Below are 14,952 nucleotides of genomic sequence, written 5' to 3'. Positions count from 1 at the left end.
GTGTATTTCTTCGGGGAGAACGGCAACGGCGCCGTCACCATTGCTTGTAGGCTGGTTCCTTTGCAGGACGCCATCTCCAATCTCTTCCACGCCGCTCCCTCCCCTTCTCCCATCCACTTACACACCATTGAGATATTGGCGGCCCAGTAGTATTCACTTAGGCTCGGTAGTGCCAGCCCCGACAATCCCTGCTACGCTGCAAGAACTCCCTCCTCACTCTCGGGGTCTTCCCGGCCCACACAAAACTCATGACACTTTCTCAATTTTCTTGAAAAAAGCCTTCGTGACCATCACCGTAAGGCACTGAAACACAAAAAGGAATCTCGGGAGGACTACCATTTTGACCGCCTGCACCCTACCCACCAGTGACAGGGGCACCATGTCCCATCTCTTAAAATCCTCCTCCATCTGTTCCACTAATCTTGTTAAATTAAGCCTATGTAAGGTTCCCCAACTCCTGGCTATCTGAATCCCTAAGTACCGGAAATCTCGTTACCTTCCTCAGCGGTAAGTCATCTATTCCCCTGCTCTGCTCCCCCGGATGCACCACAAACAACTCACTCTTCCCCATATTCAATTTGTACCCCGAAAATTCCCCAAACTCCCCGAGTGTCTGCATTATCTCAGGCATCCCCTCCACTGGGTCCGCAACATACAGCAATAAATCATCTGCATACAAAGATACCCGGTGTTCTTCTCCTCCCCTGAGTACTCCCCTCCACTTCCTGGAACCCCTCAGTGCTATGGCCAGGGGCTCAATCGCCAATGCAAACAGTAACGGAGACAGGGGACACCCCTGCCTCGTCCCTCTATGAAGACGGAAGTAGTCAGACCTCTGTCTGTTCGTGACCACGCTCGCCACCGGGGCCCTATACAGCAGCTGTACCCATCCGATAAACCCTTCTCCAAAACCAAATCTCCTCAGCACCTCCCACAGATAATCCCACTCCACTCTGTCGAATGCTTTTTCGGCGTCCATCGCCACCACTATCTCCGCCTCCCCCTCTGGTGGGGGCATCATCATTACCCCTAGCAGCCTCCGTATGTTCGTGTTCAGCTGTCTCCCCTTAACAAACCCAGTTTGATCCTCATGGACCACCCCGGCACACAGTCCTCTATCCTCGTCGCCATCACCTTGGCCAGGAGCTTAGCATCTACATTTAAAAGGGAAATGGGCCTGTAGGACCCACACTGCAGCAGGTCTTTTTCCTTCTTCAAAAGGAGCAATATCGTTGCCTCCGACATAGTCGGGGGCAGCTGCCCCCTTTCCCTGGCCTCATTAGAGGTTCTCGTCAAAAGCGGGGCCAGTAGGTCGATATATTTCCTATAAAATTCCACCGGGAATCCGTCCGGTCCCAGGGCCTTCCCCGCCTGCATGCTCCCAATCCCTTTTACCACTTCCTCCATCTCAATCTGTGTTCCCAGTCCAGTCCCGCCCTCTCCTGCTCCTCCAACTTAGGGAATTCCAGCTGATCCAAGAAACACATCATTCCCTCCTTCCCTTCCGGGGGCTGAGCCTTATATAACCTCTCATAAAATGCCTTGAACGACTCTCTCCGCTCCCCGTTCCATCTCTCCCTCCTCATCTCTCACCCCACCTATCTCCCTCGCTGCTCCCCTCTTCCTCAATTGGTGGGCCAGTAGCCGACTCACCTTCTCTCCATACTCATACTGTACACCCTGGGCCCTCCTCCACTGTGCCTCTGCCTTACCCGTGGTCAGTAGGTCAAATTCCACATGTAGCCTTTGTCTTTCCCTGTACAGTCCCTCCTCCGGTGCCTCCGCGTATTGCCTGTCCACCCTCAAAAGTTCTTTCAACAATCGCTCCCTTTCTTTACCCTCTTGCTTCCCTTTATGTGCCCTTATGGATATCAGTTCCCCTCTGACCACCGCCTTCAACGCCTCCCAGACCACTCCCACCTGAACCTCTCCATTGTCATTAAGCTCCAAGTACCTTTCGATGCACCCCCTCACCCTTAAACATACCCCCACATCTGCCAATAAGCCCATATCCATTCTCCAGAGTGGGTGCTGTTCTTTTTCCTCTCCTACCTCCAGGTCTACCCAATGTGGAGCGTGGTCCGAAATGGCTATGGCCGTATATTCCGTCCCTGTCACCTTCGGAATCAGTGCCCTTCCCAAGACAAAAAAGTCTATCCGTGAATATACTTTGTGAACATGGCAGAACAATGAGAACTCCTTACTCCTAGGCCTACTAAATCTCCAGGGGTCTACCCCTCCCCTCTGCTCCATGAAGTCCTTGAGCACCCTGGCCGCTGCCGGCCTCCTCCCGGTCCTGGACCTCGACCTATCCAGCCCTGGATCAAGCACCGTATTGAAGTCTCCCCCCATTACCAACTTTCCCGCCTCCAGGTCCGGGATACGTCCCAACATACGCCTCATGAAATTTGCATCATCTCAGTTCGGGACGTATACGTTCACCAGAACCACCGCCTCCCCTTGCAATCTGCCACTCACCATCACATATCTACCCCCACTATCTGCCACTATGGTCTTTGCCTCAAACAGTACCCGTTTCCCCACTAAGATAGCCACCCCCCTGTTCTTCGCATCTAAACCCGAAAGAAACACCTGCCCCACCCATCCTTTACGTAGTCTGACCTGGTCTAGCAGTTTCAGATCCGTCTCCTGCAACATAGCCACATCTGCCTTTAATTTCTTTAGGTGTGCGAGTACCTGTGCCCTTTTAATCGGCCCGTTCAGCCCTCTCACGTTCCACGTGATCAGCCAGGTTGGGGGGCTCTTTACCCCGCCCCCCCTTGTCGACTAGTGATCCCCTTTTTTAACCCAGCTCCTCACCCGGTTCCCACGTACCCGTATATCCCCCCCGACGGCGCCCTCCCGCCTCGACCACCCCATCCCATAACAGCTCTCCCTTCTCCTTAGCAGCAGCAACCCAGTTAACCCCCCCACTCTGCTAGATCCCCCTCTAGCGTAGTTGCACCCCCCATGTTGCTCCCAGAAGTCAGCGAACTCTGGCTGACCTCGGCTTCCCCCCTTGTCCTCAGCCCCCACTGTGCGAGGCCCCCTCCTTCCTGCGTCCCTGTTCCCGCCATAATTACCATAGCGCGGGAACAAAGCCCGCGTTTCCCACTCGGCCCCACCCCTAATGGCCGACGCCCACAGTTCCTCATCTCCCCCCCCCCCCCCCCCCCCAACATGGGGAAGAGAGAAAAGTTACCGGATCACAAAATTAACAAATTGAAAAATCATCCCCCCCCCCCTTTTCTCGCCCCACATAATCACCCCACCACTTTGTCCCAAAAGCTCTTTCTCTCGCCAGACTATTCCAGCTTCTCGTCCATAATGAATGTCCACGCCTCTCCTGCCGTCTCAGAGTAGTGGTGCTTCCCTTGGTGTGTGACCCACAATCTCGCCGGTTGCAACATTCCAAACTGGATCTTCTTTTTGTGATGCCCGATTAAAACTTGCCCTCCTTCTCGCCACCTCCACACTCCAATCCTGGTATACGCGGATCACCGCTTTCTCCCACCTCCAGCTTCGAGTTTTCTTCGCCCATCGGAGGACCGTCTCTCTGTCATTGTAGCGGAGAAACCTCACCACTATAGCTCGAGGTATTTCTCCAGCCTTCGGTCTTCGCGCCAGAACTCGATAAGCTCCCTCCACCTCCAATGGGCCCGTTGGGGCCTCCGATCCCATTAGCAAGTGAAGCATCGTGCTCACGTATGTCCCGACGTCCGCCCCTTCTGCGCCTTCAGGAAGACCCAGGACTCTTAAATTCTTCCTCCTCGAATTATTCTCCAGTACTTCCAACCTTTCCACACACCTTTTGTGCTGTGCCTCGTGCGTCTCTGTCTTCACCACCAGGCCCTGTATTTCATCTTCATTTTCAGCAGCCTTTGCCTTCACGACCCGAAGCTCCAGCTCTTGGGTCCTCTGCTCCTCCTTTAGCCCTTCAATCGCCTGTAATATCGGGGCCAACAGCTCCTTCTTAACTCCTTCTTCAGCTCTTCCACACAGTGCCGCAGTAACTCTTGTTGGTCCCGGCCCCATAACAAATGGCCACCTTCCGACGCCATCTTGCTTTGAGCTTCCCTTCCTTGCCGCTGCTCCAGAGGATCGTCCGCAATCCGGCCGCTATCCTATCCCCTATCCATGCGTGTCCGGGGGATTCCCTTCTGGTTTACCGCACAGTGTTTTTGGCCGTTTAAATTGCCGTTGGGGCTCCTATTAAGAGCCCAAAAGTCCGTTCCAACGGGAGCTGTCGAAACGTGCGACTTAGCTGGTCATCGCCGCACCCGGAAGTCCACTTTTGTGTTTTCAAACACAGACTGGTTGATTATGTTTGGTACCTTGCCTGCTGCGAACAGCCAAAGGGCCATGCTGTGATATATCTACGGTCTTACAACAACTCAAAATTAGGTATGGATATCTTTCACTGTTTCATAATAATGGATTAGCCATTTAAATCTCAGATGAGGAGAAATTTCTTCACACAAATGATTGTGAATCTTGGAATTTATAGAATCATAGAATTTATAGTGCAGAAGGAGGCCATTCGGCCCATCGAGTCTGCACCGGCTCTTGGAAAGAGCACCCTACTTAAGCCCATGTCTCCACCCTATCCCCATAACCCAGTAACCCCACCTCACCTTTTTTTTGGGACACTGAGGGCAATTTATCATGGCCAATCCACCTAACCTGCACATCTTTGGACTGTGGGAGGAAACCGGAGCACCCGGAGGAAACCCACGCAGACTCGAGGAGAACGTGCAGACTCCACACAGACAGTGGCCCAAGCCGGGAATCGAACCTGGGACCCTGGAGCTGTGAAGCAACTGTGCTAATCACTATGCTACCGTGCTGCCCTTCTCAGAGGGCAGTGAGTGCTCAGTTGTTGAGTATATTCAAGAAAGAGATGAATTCTTTTGAATATGAAGGGAATTACGAACTGCCAGAATAGAACGGGAAGATGTAGTTAAAGTAAATCCACATCTTACTGAATGGCAGAGCAGATGGTTGACTCATGCTCTAATTTCTTACGAAGCAAGGGTGTCAGAACGGAAAAAATAGACATGAAGGCTTCGGAGGCAGATGTTGTATCTAGAGTCCTTTGTACTTCCAATACATTATTTTATTTATAAGCATTTGGGATTGTGGTAGTATGTATTAGGGGTCATGTGGGACTGGAAGCCCTAATGTCATTGGCTGACAGATCCCGGGTCCTGGTTGGCCGTTGACCTCTAGCTCCGCCCTGAAGGCGGAGTATAAGAAGCCGGAGTCCTCCCCCGCAGGCCATTCTACTATCGAGCTGCGGGGGAACAGACACGCTTAATAAAGCCTCATCGACTTCACTCTATTCGTCTCACGGAGTCTTTGTGCGCTACAATTTATTAAGCGTGTCTGTTCCCCCGCAGTTCGATAGTAGAATGGCCTGCGGGGGAGGACTCCGGCTTCTTATACTCCGCCTTCAGGGTGGAGCTAGAGGTCAACGGCCAACCAGGACCCGGGATCTGTCAGGCACACAAGGCGGACCCGTTGGTCGAAAGGGTTCACCTCCTCCACGCGAACCCGCAGTACGCTTACGTGGAGTACCCCGACGGCCAACAGGACATGGTCTCCCTGCGGGATATGGCGCCCGCCGGCAACACACACACCCCCCCGACACCATTCACCCAACCCCCCCCCTTCCTGAGGGAGAACGTCACGGTCTGGAAGACCGTCCTACTGGCCCTACGGTCCAGGGACCTCCCAGTTTCACGGTGGCAGGAGGTCCTCCCGGACGCTCTCCACTCCATCCGGTCGCTATTATGTACGAGCACTAATCAAACGCCTCATGAGCGTCTCCTTGTCTTCCCTAGGAGGTCCTCCTCTGGAACGTCGCTGCCGACCTGGCTGGCGGCCCCAGGACCCATCTTGCTCCGAAAGCATGTGCGGGCACACAAGGCGGACCCGTTGGTCGAAAGGGTTCACCTCCTCCATGCGAACCCGCAGTACGCTTACGTGGAGTACCCCGACGGCCGACAGGACACGGTCTCCCTGCGGGATCTGGCGCCCGCCGGCAACACACACACCCCCCCCCGACACCATTCACCCAACCCCCCCCCCCCCTTCCTGCCACCGCCGCACCCCGCGACCGCCCTCTTCCCAGGAGGATCGGTTCCCTTCCCCTCAGGCCCGATCAAGAATAAAGCCCAAGCTGAAACCGTAAGGCTCCCGGAGACGACAACACCGGTACAAGCACCACCATCACCACCGGGGCCGAGGCGATCGACACGGACGACCAGACCGCCCGACTGACTCGTGGCGTCGATCTAAATCAATATATGGACTTTTCACAAGAACATTTTGCTTTTCTCCCGATATCTTCTGTAAATAGTTGAAACAGGACAAAATTGTACATACTGTATTGCCATGTGAATGTTTTCCTCCCAGGACCAGCCCTGTAAACCCTTACCACCATGCGAAGCATCACCCCGCCGGGTTCATTTTGACAAGGGGTGAATGTGGTAGTATGTATTAGGGGTCATGTGGGACTGGAAGCCCTAATGTCATTGGCTGACAGATCCCGGGTCCTGGTTGGCCGTTGACCTCTAGCTCCGCCCTGAAGGCGGAGTGTAAGAAGCCGGAGTCCTCCCCCGCAGGCCATTCTACTATCGAGCTGCGGGGGAACAGACACGCTAAATAAAGCCTCATCGACTTCACTCTATTCGTCTCACGGAGTCTTTGTGCGCTACAGGGATCTTTTCATTTCATTGTATTTGTGCAGTCCAGCAGCACATCTGTGCATAACAAGAGTGCACTTGTGCAAGTCCGTGCTGGAAGACTGCGCACAAAATAGCTAACAGCATGTCTAACAGACTCATGCATGCTGCCAGCGCATCTGTGCGGCTCTGTGCAAGTCAATAACATGCCCCTTCATGTGGGTCTGTATAGACAAATAATGCACCCTTGCAGGACAATGTGTGCTCGTGCGGGCCTGTGTGGATTAACAAAGCATCCTGCAGGCCAGCAATGTGCCCGTGTGGGTGTGTAAATTAAAGTACATGGCTCCTTTCATTTTTTGCATGGCTGTGTACATGCCAATTTGTGTGCAGCTTCCAAAGGAACATTTGGGTTGCATTCCATGCTTGCTGAGTGAAGGTTGCCTCAGTGTAACATCTCTAATATACAAGAATCAAAACACAAACTCTGCATGAGTTGACTAGAAATTTGTTTGGGGAAAGAAGCTCAGATACCTGGTATAGATTGCCAAACAACTAACCAGTACAGAATCACTCTGTATTCTATAAACCCGATACAATTCACAATCTGTTCCTTTGGTTCTTATACATTTTATGCAGGAAATGTGGGAAACGTTTGACATTGACCCTGGAGAGCATCCCAAAGGACAGATTTTGAACATACCTTTTCATGATCAGTTTTCCAACTGGGGTGGATCCTGTGAACCCCAGTTTGCGAATGTCTGGGTGTTCAGACATCCGCCCTCCGACAAGGCCACCTGGGGTCAAATGTGAAAAGTTAGAAAACAATTGTGGTACTCATAAACTGTAAATGTAGCTTGACAGCTATAAAACATCCTCATTAATACCACAGTTCGGTAGTTGCAATTTGATCTGTAGCAGTTTGAACAATAGGATGGTGAGCATGGTAGCACAGTGGTTAAGTTACTGGACATGTGTCCCGGGACATAGTGGGAGGCTAGGGAGGAAATTGCCGGCCCCCTAGTTGAGATTTTTGAATCATCGACAGCCACAGGAGATTGGAGTGCAGCAAATGTTTAAAAAGGGCTGTAGGGATAAGCCTGGAAAGTATAGACCGGTGGGCCTTAATTTTGTTGTGGGTAAGTTGTTGGAAGGTATTCAGAGGGACAGGATCCACAGGTATTTAGACACGCAAGGGCTAATTAGGGAAATTCAGCATGGCTTTGCAAGGGGAAAGTCATGTCTCACAAATTTGATTGAGTTTTTTGAAGGGGTAACCAAGAAGGTAGATGAGGGCAGTGTGGTCGACGTTGCCTACTTGGACCTTAGCAAGGCCTTTTGACAAGGTACCGCAGGTAGGTTGTTGAAAAAGGTTAAATCTCACGGAATCCAGGGTGAGGTAGCCAATAGGATGCAAAATTGGCTTACTGACCGATGCCAAAGGGTGGTTGTGGAGGGTTGTTTTTCAAATTGGAGGCCTGTGACCAGCCGCGTGCCTCAGGGATCGATGCTGGGTCCACTGTTATTTGTTATATATGTATTTTAAAAATAAATTGAGAGTGCACAATTCATTTTTTCGAGTAAACAGGCAATTTACCGTGGTCAATCCACCTATAGAACATAGAAAAATACAGCACAGAACAGGCACTTCGGCTCACGATGTTGTGCCGAACCTTTGTCCTAGATTAATCATAGATTATCATAGAATTTACAGTGCAGAAGGAGGCCATTCGGCCCATCGAGTCTGCACCAGCTCTTGGAAAGAGCACCCCACCCAAGGTCAACACCTCCACCCAACACTAAGGGCAATTTTGGACACTAAGGGCAATTTTGGACACTAAGGGCAATTTATCATGGCCAATCCACCTAACCTGCACATCTTTCGACTGTGGGAGGAAACCGGAGCACCCGGAGGAAACCCACGCAAACACGGGGAGGATGTGCAGACTCCGCACAGACAGTGACCCAAGCCGGAATAGAACCTGGGACCCTGGAGCCGTGAAGCAATTGTGCTATCCACAATGCTACCGTGCTGCCCTTAAGAACAAATTAATCTACACTATATCATTCTACCGTAATCCATGTACCTATCCAATAGCTGCTTGAAGGTCCCTAATGTTTCCGACTCAACTACTTCCACAGGCAGTGCATTCCATGCCCCCACTACTCTCTGGGTAAAGAACCTACCTCTGACATCCCCCCTATATCTTCCACCATTCACCTTAAATTTATGTCCCCTTGTAATGGTTTGTTCCACCCGGGGAAAAAGTCTCTGGCTGTCTACTCTATCTATTCCCCTGATCATCTTATAAACCTCTATCAATTGACCCCTCATCCTTCTCCGTTCTAATGAGAAAAGGCCTAGCACCCTCAACCTTTCCTCGTAAGACCTACTCTCCATTCCAGGCAACATCCTGGTAAATCTCCTTTGCACCTTTTCCAAAGCTTCCACATCCTTCCTAAAATGAGGCGACTAGAACTGTACACAGTACTCCAAATGTGGCCTTACCAAAGTTTTGTACAGCTGCATCATCACCTCACGGTTCTTAAATTCAATCCCTCTGTTAATGAACGCGAGCACACCATAGGCCTTCTTCACAGCTCTATCCACTTGAGTGGCAACTTTCAAAGATGTATGAACATAGACCACAAGATCTCTCTGCTCCTCCACATTGCCAAGAACTCTACTGTTAACCCTGTATTCCGCATTCATATTTGTCCTTCCAAAATGGACAACCTCACACTTTTCAGGGTTAAACTCCATCTGCCACTTCTCAGCCCAGCTCTGCATCCTATCTATGTCTCTTTGCAGCCGACAACAGCCCTCCTCACTATCCACAACTCCACCAATCTTCGTATCGTCTGCAAATTTACTGACCCACCCTTCAACTCCCTCATCCAAGTCATTAATGAAAATCACAAACAGTAGAGGACCCAGAACTGATCCCTGCGGTACACCACTGGTACCTGGGCTCCAGGCTGAATATTTGCCATCCACCACCGCTCTCTGACTTCTATCGGTTAGCCAGTTCGTTATCCAACTGGCTAAATTTCCCACTATCCCATGCCTCCTTACTTTCTGCATTAGCCTACAATGGGGAACCTTATCAAATGCCTTACTAAAATCCATGTACACTACATCCACCGCTTTACCTTCATCCACATGCTTGGTCACCTCCTCAAAGAATTCAATAAGACTTGCAAGGCAAGACCTACCCCTCACAAATCCGTGCTGACTATCCCTAATCAAGCGGTGTCTTTCCAGATGCTCAGAAATCCTATCCTTCAGTACCCTTTCCATTACTTTGCCTACCACCGAAGTAAGACTAACTGGCCTGTAATTCCCAGGGTTATTCCTAGTCCCATTTTTGAACAGGGGCGCGACATTCGCCACTCTCCAATCCCCTGGTACCACCCCTGTTGACAGTGAGGACGAAAAGATCATTGCCAACGGCTCTGCAATTTCATCTCTTGCTTCCCATAGAATCCTTGGATATATCCCGTCAGGACCGGGGGACTTGTCTATCCTCAAGTTTTTCAAAATGCCCAACACATCTTCCTTCCTAACAAGTATTTCCTCGAGCTTACCAGTCTGTTTCACACCGTCCTCTCCAACAATATGGCTCCTCTCATTTGTAAATACAGAAGAAAAGTACTCGTTCAAGACCTCTCCTATCTCTTCAGACTCAATACACAATCTCCCGCTACTGGCCTTGATCGGCCTACCCTCGCTCTAGTCATTCTCATATTTCTCACAGATGTGGAAAAGGCCTTGGGGTTTTCCTTGATCCTAACCGCCAAAGATTGTTCATGCCCTCTCTTAGCTCTCCTAATCCCGTTCTTCAGTTCCCTCCTGGCTATCTTGTATCCCTCCAGCGCCCGGTCTGAACCTTGTTTCCTCAGCCTTACATAAGTCTCCTTTTTCCTCTTAACAAGACACTCAACCTCTCTTGTCAACCATGGTTCCCTCACTCGACCATCTCTTCCCTGCCTCACAGGGACATACATATCAAGGACACGTAGTACCTGTTCCTTGAACAAGTTCCACATTTCACTTGTGTCCTTCCCTGACAGCCTATGTTCCCAACTTATGCACTTATGTTCCCAACAATAACCCCCTATGTTCAGCCTATGTTCCCAACAATAACCCCCCCTTACTCATAACAAAAAAAAAGAGAAATCGCGCAGAGCAAGATATATACATGGCAAAATGATATATTTACACAGCTTTGTACACTGGCCCTCACCCGTTCGTGCCAGTTTCCCCAACCCTTCATGTCATCTCTTGCTCATCCACCCTCCCAGGCAGTCCCCCCTTTCTCCCCCCCCCTCTCAGGACGTCCCCTCCACCCCCCCCCCCCCAAAGTTGCTGCTGCTGCTGACCGACCTTCCTCTAACGCTCCGCGAGATTGTCTAGGAACGGTTGCCACCGCCTGTAGAACCCCTGCGCAGACCCTCTCAAGGCGAACTTAATCCTCTCCAACTTTATGAACCCAGCCATGTCATTTATCCAGGCCTCCAGGCTGGGGGGCTTCGCCTCCTTCCACATTAGCAAGATCCTTCGCCGGGCTACTAGGGACGCAAAGGCCAGAATGCCGGCCTCTTTCGCCTCCTGAACTCCCGGTTCGTCCACTACTCCAAATATTGCTAGCCCCCAGCTTGGCTTGACCTGGACTTTCACCACCTGAGATATTGCTCCCGCCACTCCTTTCCAGAACCCCTCCAGTGCCGGGCATGACCAAAACATATGGACATGGTTCGCCGGGCTCCCTGAGCACCTTCCACATCTGTCCTCTACCCCAAAGAACCTACTCAACCTCGCCCCCGTCAAGTGCGCTCTGTGGACCACCTTAAATTGTATCAGGCTGAGCCTGGCACACGAGGAGGAGGAATTAACCCTATCCTAGGGCATCAGCTCACAGACCTTCCTCGATCTCCTCCTCCTCCCATTTACCCTTCAACTCTTCTACCAGCGCTTCCCCCTCTTCTTTCAACTCCTGGTGTATTTCCGACACATTGCCCTCCCCGACCCATACACCCGAGATCACCCTATCTTGAACGTCTTGTGCCGGGAGCAAGGGGAATTCCCTCACCTGTCGCCTCACAAAAGCCCTCACCTGCATATATCTAAAGGCATTTCCCGGGGGTAACTCAAACTTCTCCTCCAGTGCCCCTAGGCTCGCAAACGTCCCGTCGATGAACAGGTCCCCATTCTTCCAATCCCCGCCCGATGCCAGCTCTGGAACCCCCCGTCCATCTTCCCCGGGACAAACCGGTGGTTACCCCTGATCGGGGACCACACCGATGCTCCCATTGCACCCTGGTGCCGTCTCCACTGGCCCCAGATCCTTAGCGTTGCCGCCACCACCGGGCTCGTGGTATACTTTGTCGGCGAGAGCGGCAGCGGTGCCGTCACCAACGCCCCCAGGCTCGTTCCTTTACAGGACGCCATCTCCATCCTCTTCCATGCCGTCCCCTCTCCCTCCATAACCCACTTGCGGACCATCGCCACATTTGCTGCCCAGTAGTAGCTCCCCAGGTTTGGCAGTGCCAACCCTCCTCGGTCCCTACTGCGTTCCAGGAACCCTCTCCTTACTCTTGGGGTCTTATTCGCCCACACAAACCCCATAATACTCCTGCCTACTCTCTTAAAAAAGGCCTTAGTGATCACGATGGGAAGGCACTGAAACACAAACAGAAAACTCGGAAGGACCACCATTTTGACCGACTGCACTCTACCCGCCAGCGAGAGCGGTAACATGTCCCATCTTTTGAAATCCTCCTCCATTTGCTCCACCAACCTCGTCAGATTCAGTTTATGAAGGGTCCCCCAACTCCTGGCTATCTGGATCCCCAGATACCGAAAGCTCCCCTCCGCCCTCCTCAGCGGTAGGTCTCCTATCCCTCTTTCTTGGTCCCCCGCCTGTAATACAAAGAGCTCACTCTTCCCTACATTGAGCTTATAGCCTGAAAACTCCCCAAACTCCCTTAGAGTCTGCATGACCTCCACCATCCCCTCCATTGGATCCGCCACGTACAGCAACAGGTCATCCGCATATAGCGAAACCCGATGCTCTTCTCCCCCTCGGACCACCCCCCTCCATTTATTAGACTCCCTCAATGACATGGCCAATGGTTCGATCGCCAATGCGAACAACAGGGGAGACAGGGGACACCCCTGCCTCGTCCCTCGGTAGTCGAAAGTACTCCGACCTCCGCCAGTTCGTCACTACACTCGCCATCGGGGCTCTGTAAAGGAGCTTAATCCAATTGATAAACCAGACCCCGAACCCAAACCTACGCAGCACCTCCCAGAGGTACTCCCACTCTACTCGGTCAAAGGCCTTCTCCGCGTCCATAGCTGCCACTATCTCCGCCTCTCCCTCCTCCGATGGCATCATTATCACGTTTAAGAGCCGCCGCACATTGGTGTTTAGTTGCCTGCCCTTTACAAATCCCGTCCGGTCCTCGTGGATTACCCCCGGGACACAGTCCTCGATCCTCGTGGCCAGCACTTTTGCCAGCAACTTTGCATCCACATTGAGGAGCGAGATCGGCCTGTACGATCCACTTTGCAGTGGGTCCTTGTCCCGCTTTAGGATCAAAGAAATTGTCGCTTCCGACATTGTCGGGGGCAGGGTCCCCTCCTCTCTTGCCTCATTAAAGGTCCTCACCAGTAGCAGGGCCAACAGGTCTGCGTACTTCCTGTAGAGCTCCACCGGGAATCCGTCCGGTCCCGGGGCCTTCCCCGCCTGCATGCTCCCCAAGCCCTTGCTCAGCTCCTCCAACCCAATTGGTGCCCCCAAACCAGCCACCTCTTGCTCCTCCACCCTCGGGAATCTCAGCTGATCTAGGAATCGTCTCATCCCCTCTTCCCCCACTGGGGGCTGGGATCTGTACAGCTCTTCATAAAAGACCTTGAATACCTTGTTTATTTTTGCCGCACTCCGAACCGTGGCTCCCCTTCCATCTTTGACTCCCCCTATTTCCCTTGCTGCCATCCTCTTACGGAGCTGGTGTGCCAGCATCCGACTAGCCTTTTCCCCATACTCGTAGGTCGCCCCCTGCGCTTTCCTCCACTGTGCCTCCGCCTTCCCTGTTGTCAACAGGTCACACTCCGTGTGGAGCCGTCGTCTTACCCCAGGTAATCTTTCCTCCGGGGCCTCTGCATATCTCCTGCCCACTCTCAAAATCTCCCCCACTAACCTCTCCCTTTCCGTACCCTCTGTCTTCTCCCTATGAGCCCTAATGGAAATTAGCTCTCCCCTGATCACCGCCTTCAACGCCTCCCATACCACCCCCACCCGCACCTCCCCGTTGTCGTTGGCCTCCAAGTACCTTTCGATACACCCCCTCACCTTCCCACACACCACCTCGTCCGCCAGCAGTCCCACATCCAGCCGCCACAACGGGTGTTGGTCCCTCTCCTCTCCCAGCTCCAGTTCCACCCAGTGCGGGGCATGGTCCGAAACGGCTATAGCCGAATACTCCGTCCCCTCCACCCTCGGGATGAGCGCCCTACCCAGAACAAAGAAATCTATCCGGGAGTCGGCTTTGTGTACATGGGAGAAGAAAGAAAATTCCCTGGCCTGCGGCCTTGCAAACTGCCATGGGTCCACCCCCCCCCCCCCCATCTGATCCATAAACCTTGGCCGCCGCCGGCCTCTTTCCAGTCCTTGATTTGGAGCGGTCCAGTGCTGGATCCAACACTGTATTGAAGTCCCCTCCCATTATCAGGCCTCCTATCTCCAGGTCCGGAATGCGCCCCAACATGCGCTTCATGAATCCTGCATCATCCCAGTTCGGGGCGTATACGTTTACCAACACCACCCACGTCCCTTGCAGCCTACCGCTCACCATTACATATCGCCCTCCATTGTCCGCTACAAGTCTTGGCCTCAAATGACACCCGCTTTCCCACCAATATTGCCACCCCTCTATTCTTCGCGTCCAGTCCCGAGTGGAATACCTGTCCTACCCATCCCTTTCTTAACCTGACCTGGTCCGCCACCTTCAGATGTGTCTCTTGGAGCATGGCCACGTCTGCCTTCAGTCCCTTTAAGTGCGCGAACACTCAAGCCCTCTTCACCGGCCCATTCAGGCCCCTCACATTCCATGTTATCAGCCGGATTGGAGGGGCTCCCCACGCCCCGCCGACTAGCCATCTCCTTTTCTGGGCCAGTCCCGTGTCCACGCCTCCCTCACCCTCCAGTCCCCCAGAGGGGGGACCCCCGTCCCGACCACCTCTTCTGTGTCCCATTCCCTT

General features: G+C 52.6%; 1 protein-coding gene across 1 annotated transcript in view; it reads right to left on the bottom strand.

Annotated features, from left to right (window-relative positions):
- LOC140388187 (mitochondrial 10-formyltetrahydrofolate dehydrogenase-like) overlaps positions 1-14,952 on the bottom strand; it is a 505,408-nt gene that overhangs the window by 151,166 nt on the left and 339,290 nt on the right. The window contains exon 17 of the mRNA XM_072471959.1: positions 7,390-7,483. Within this exon, the coding sequence (XP_072328060.1) occupies positions 7,390-7,483 (94 nt within the window). The remainder of the gene's footprint in view (positions 1-7,389; positions 7,484-14,952) is intronic.

Source organism: Scyliorhinus torazame, chromosome 13, assembly GCF_047496885.1.
Source record: "Scyliorhinus torazame isolate Kashiwa2021f chromosome 13, sScyTor2.1, whole genome shotgun sequence".
Classification (NCBI taxonomy): Eukaryota; Metazoa; Chordata; class Chondrichthyes; order Carcharhiniformes; family Scyliorhinidae; genus Scyliorhinus; species Scyliorhinus torazame.
The sequence above is the reverse complement of the archived record's forward strand: the minus strand, read 5'-3'. Positions and strand labels throughout refer to the sequence as shown.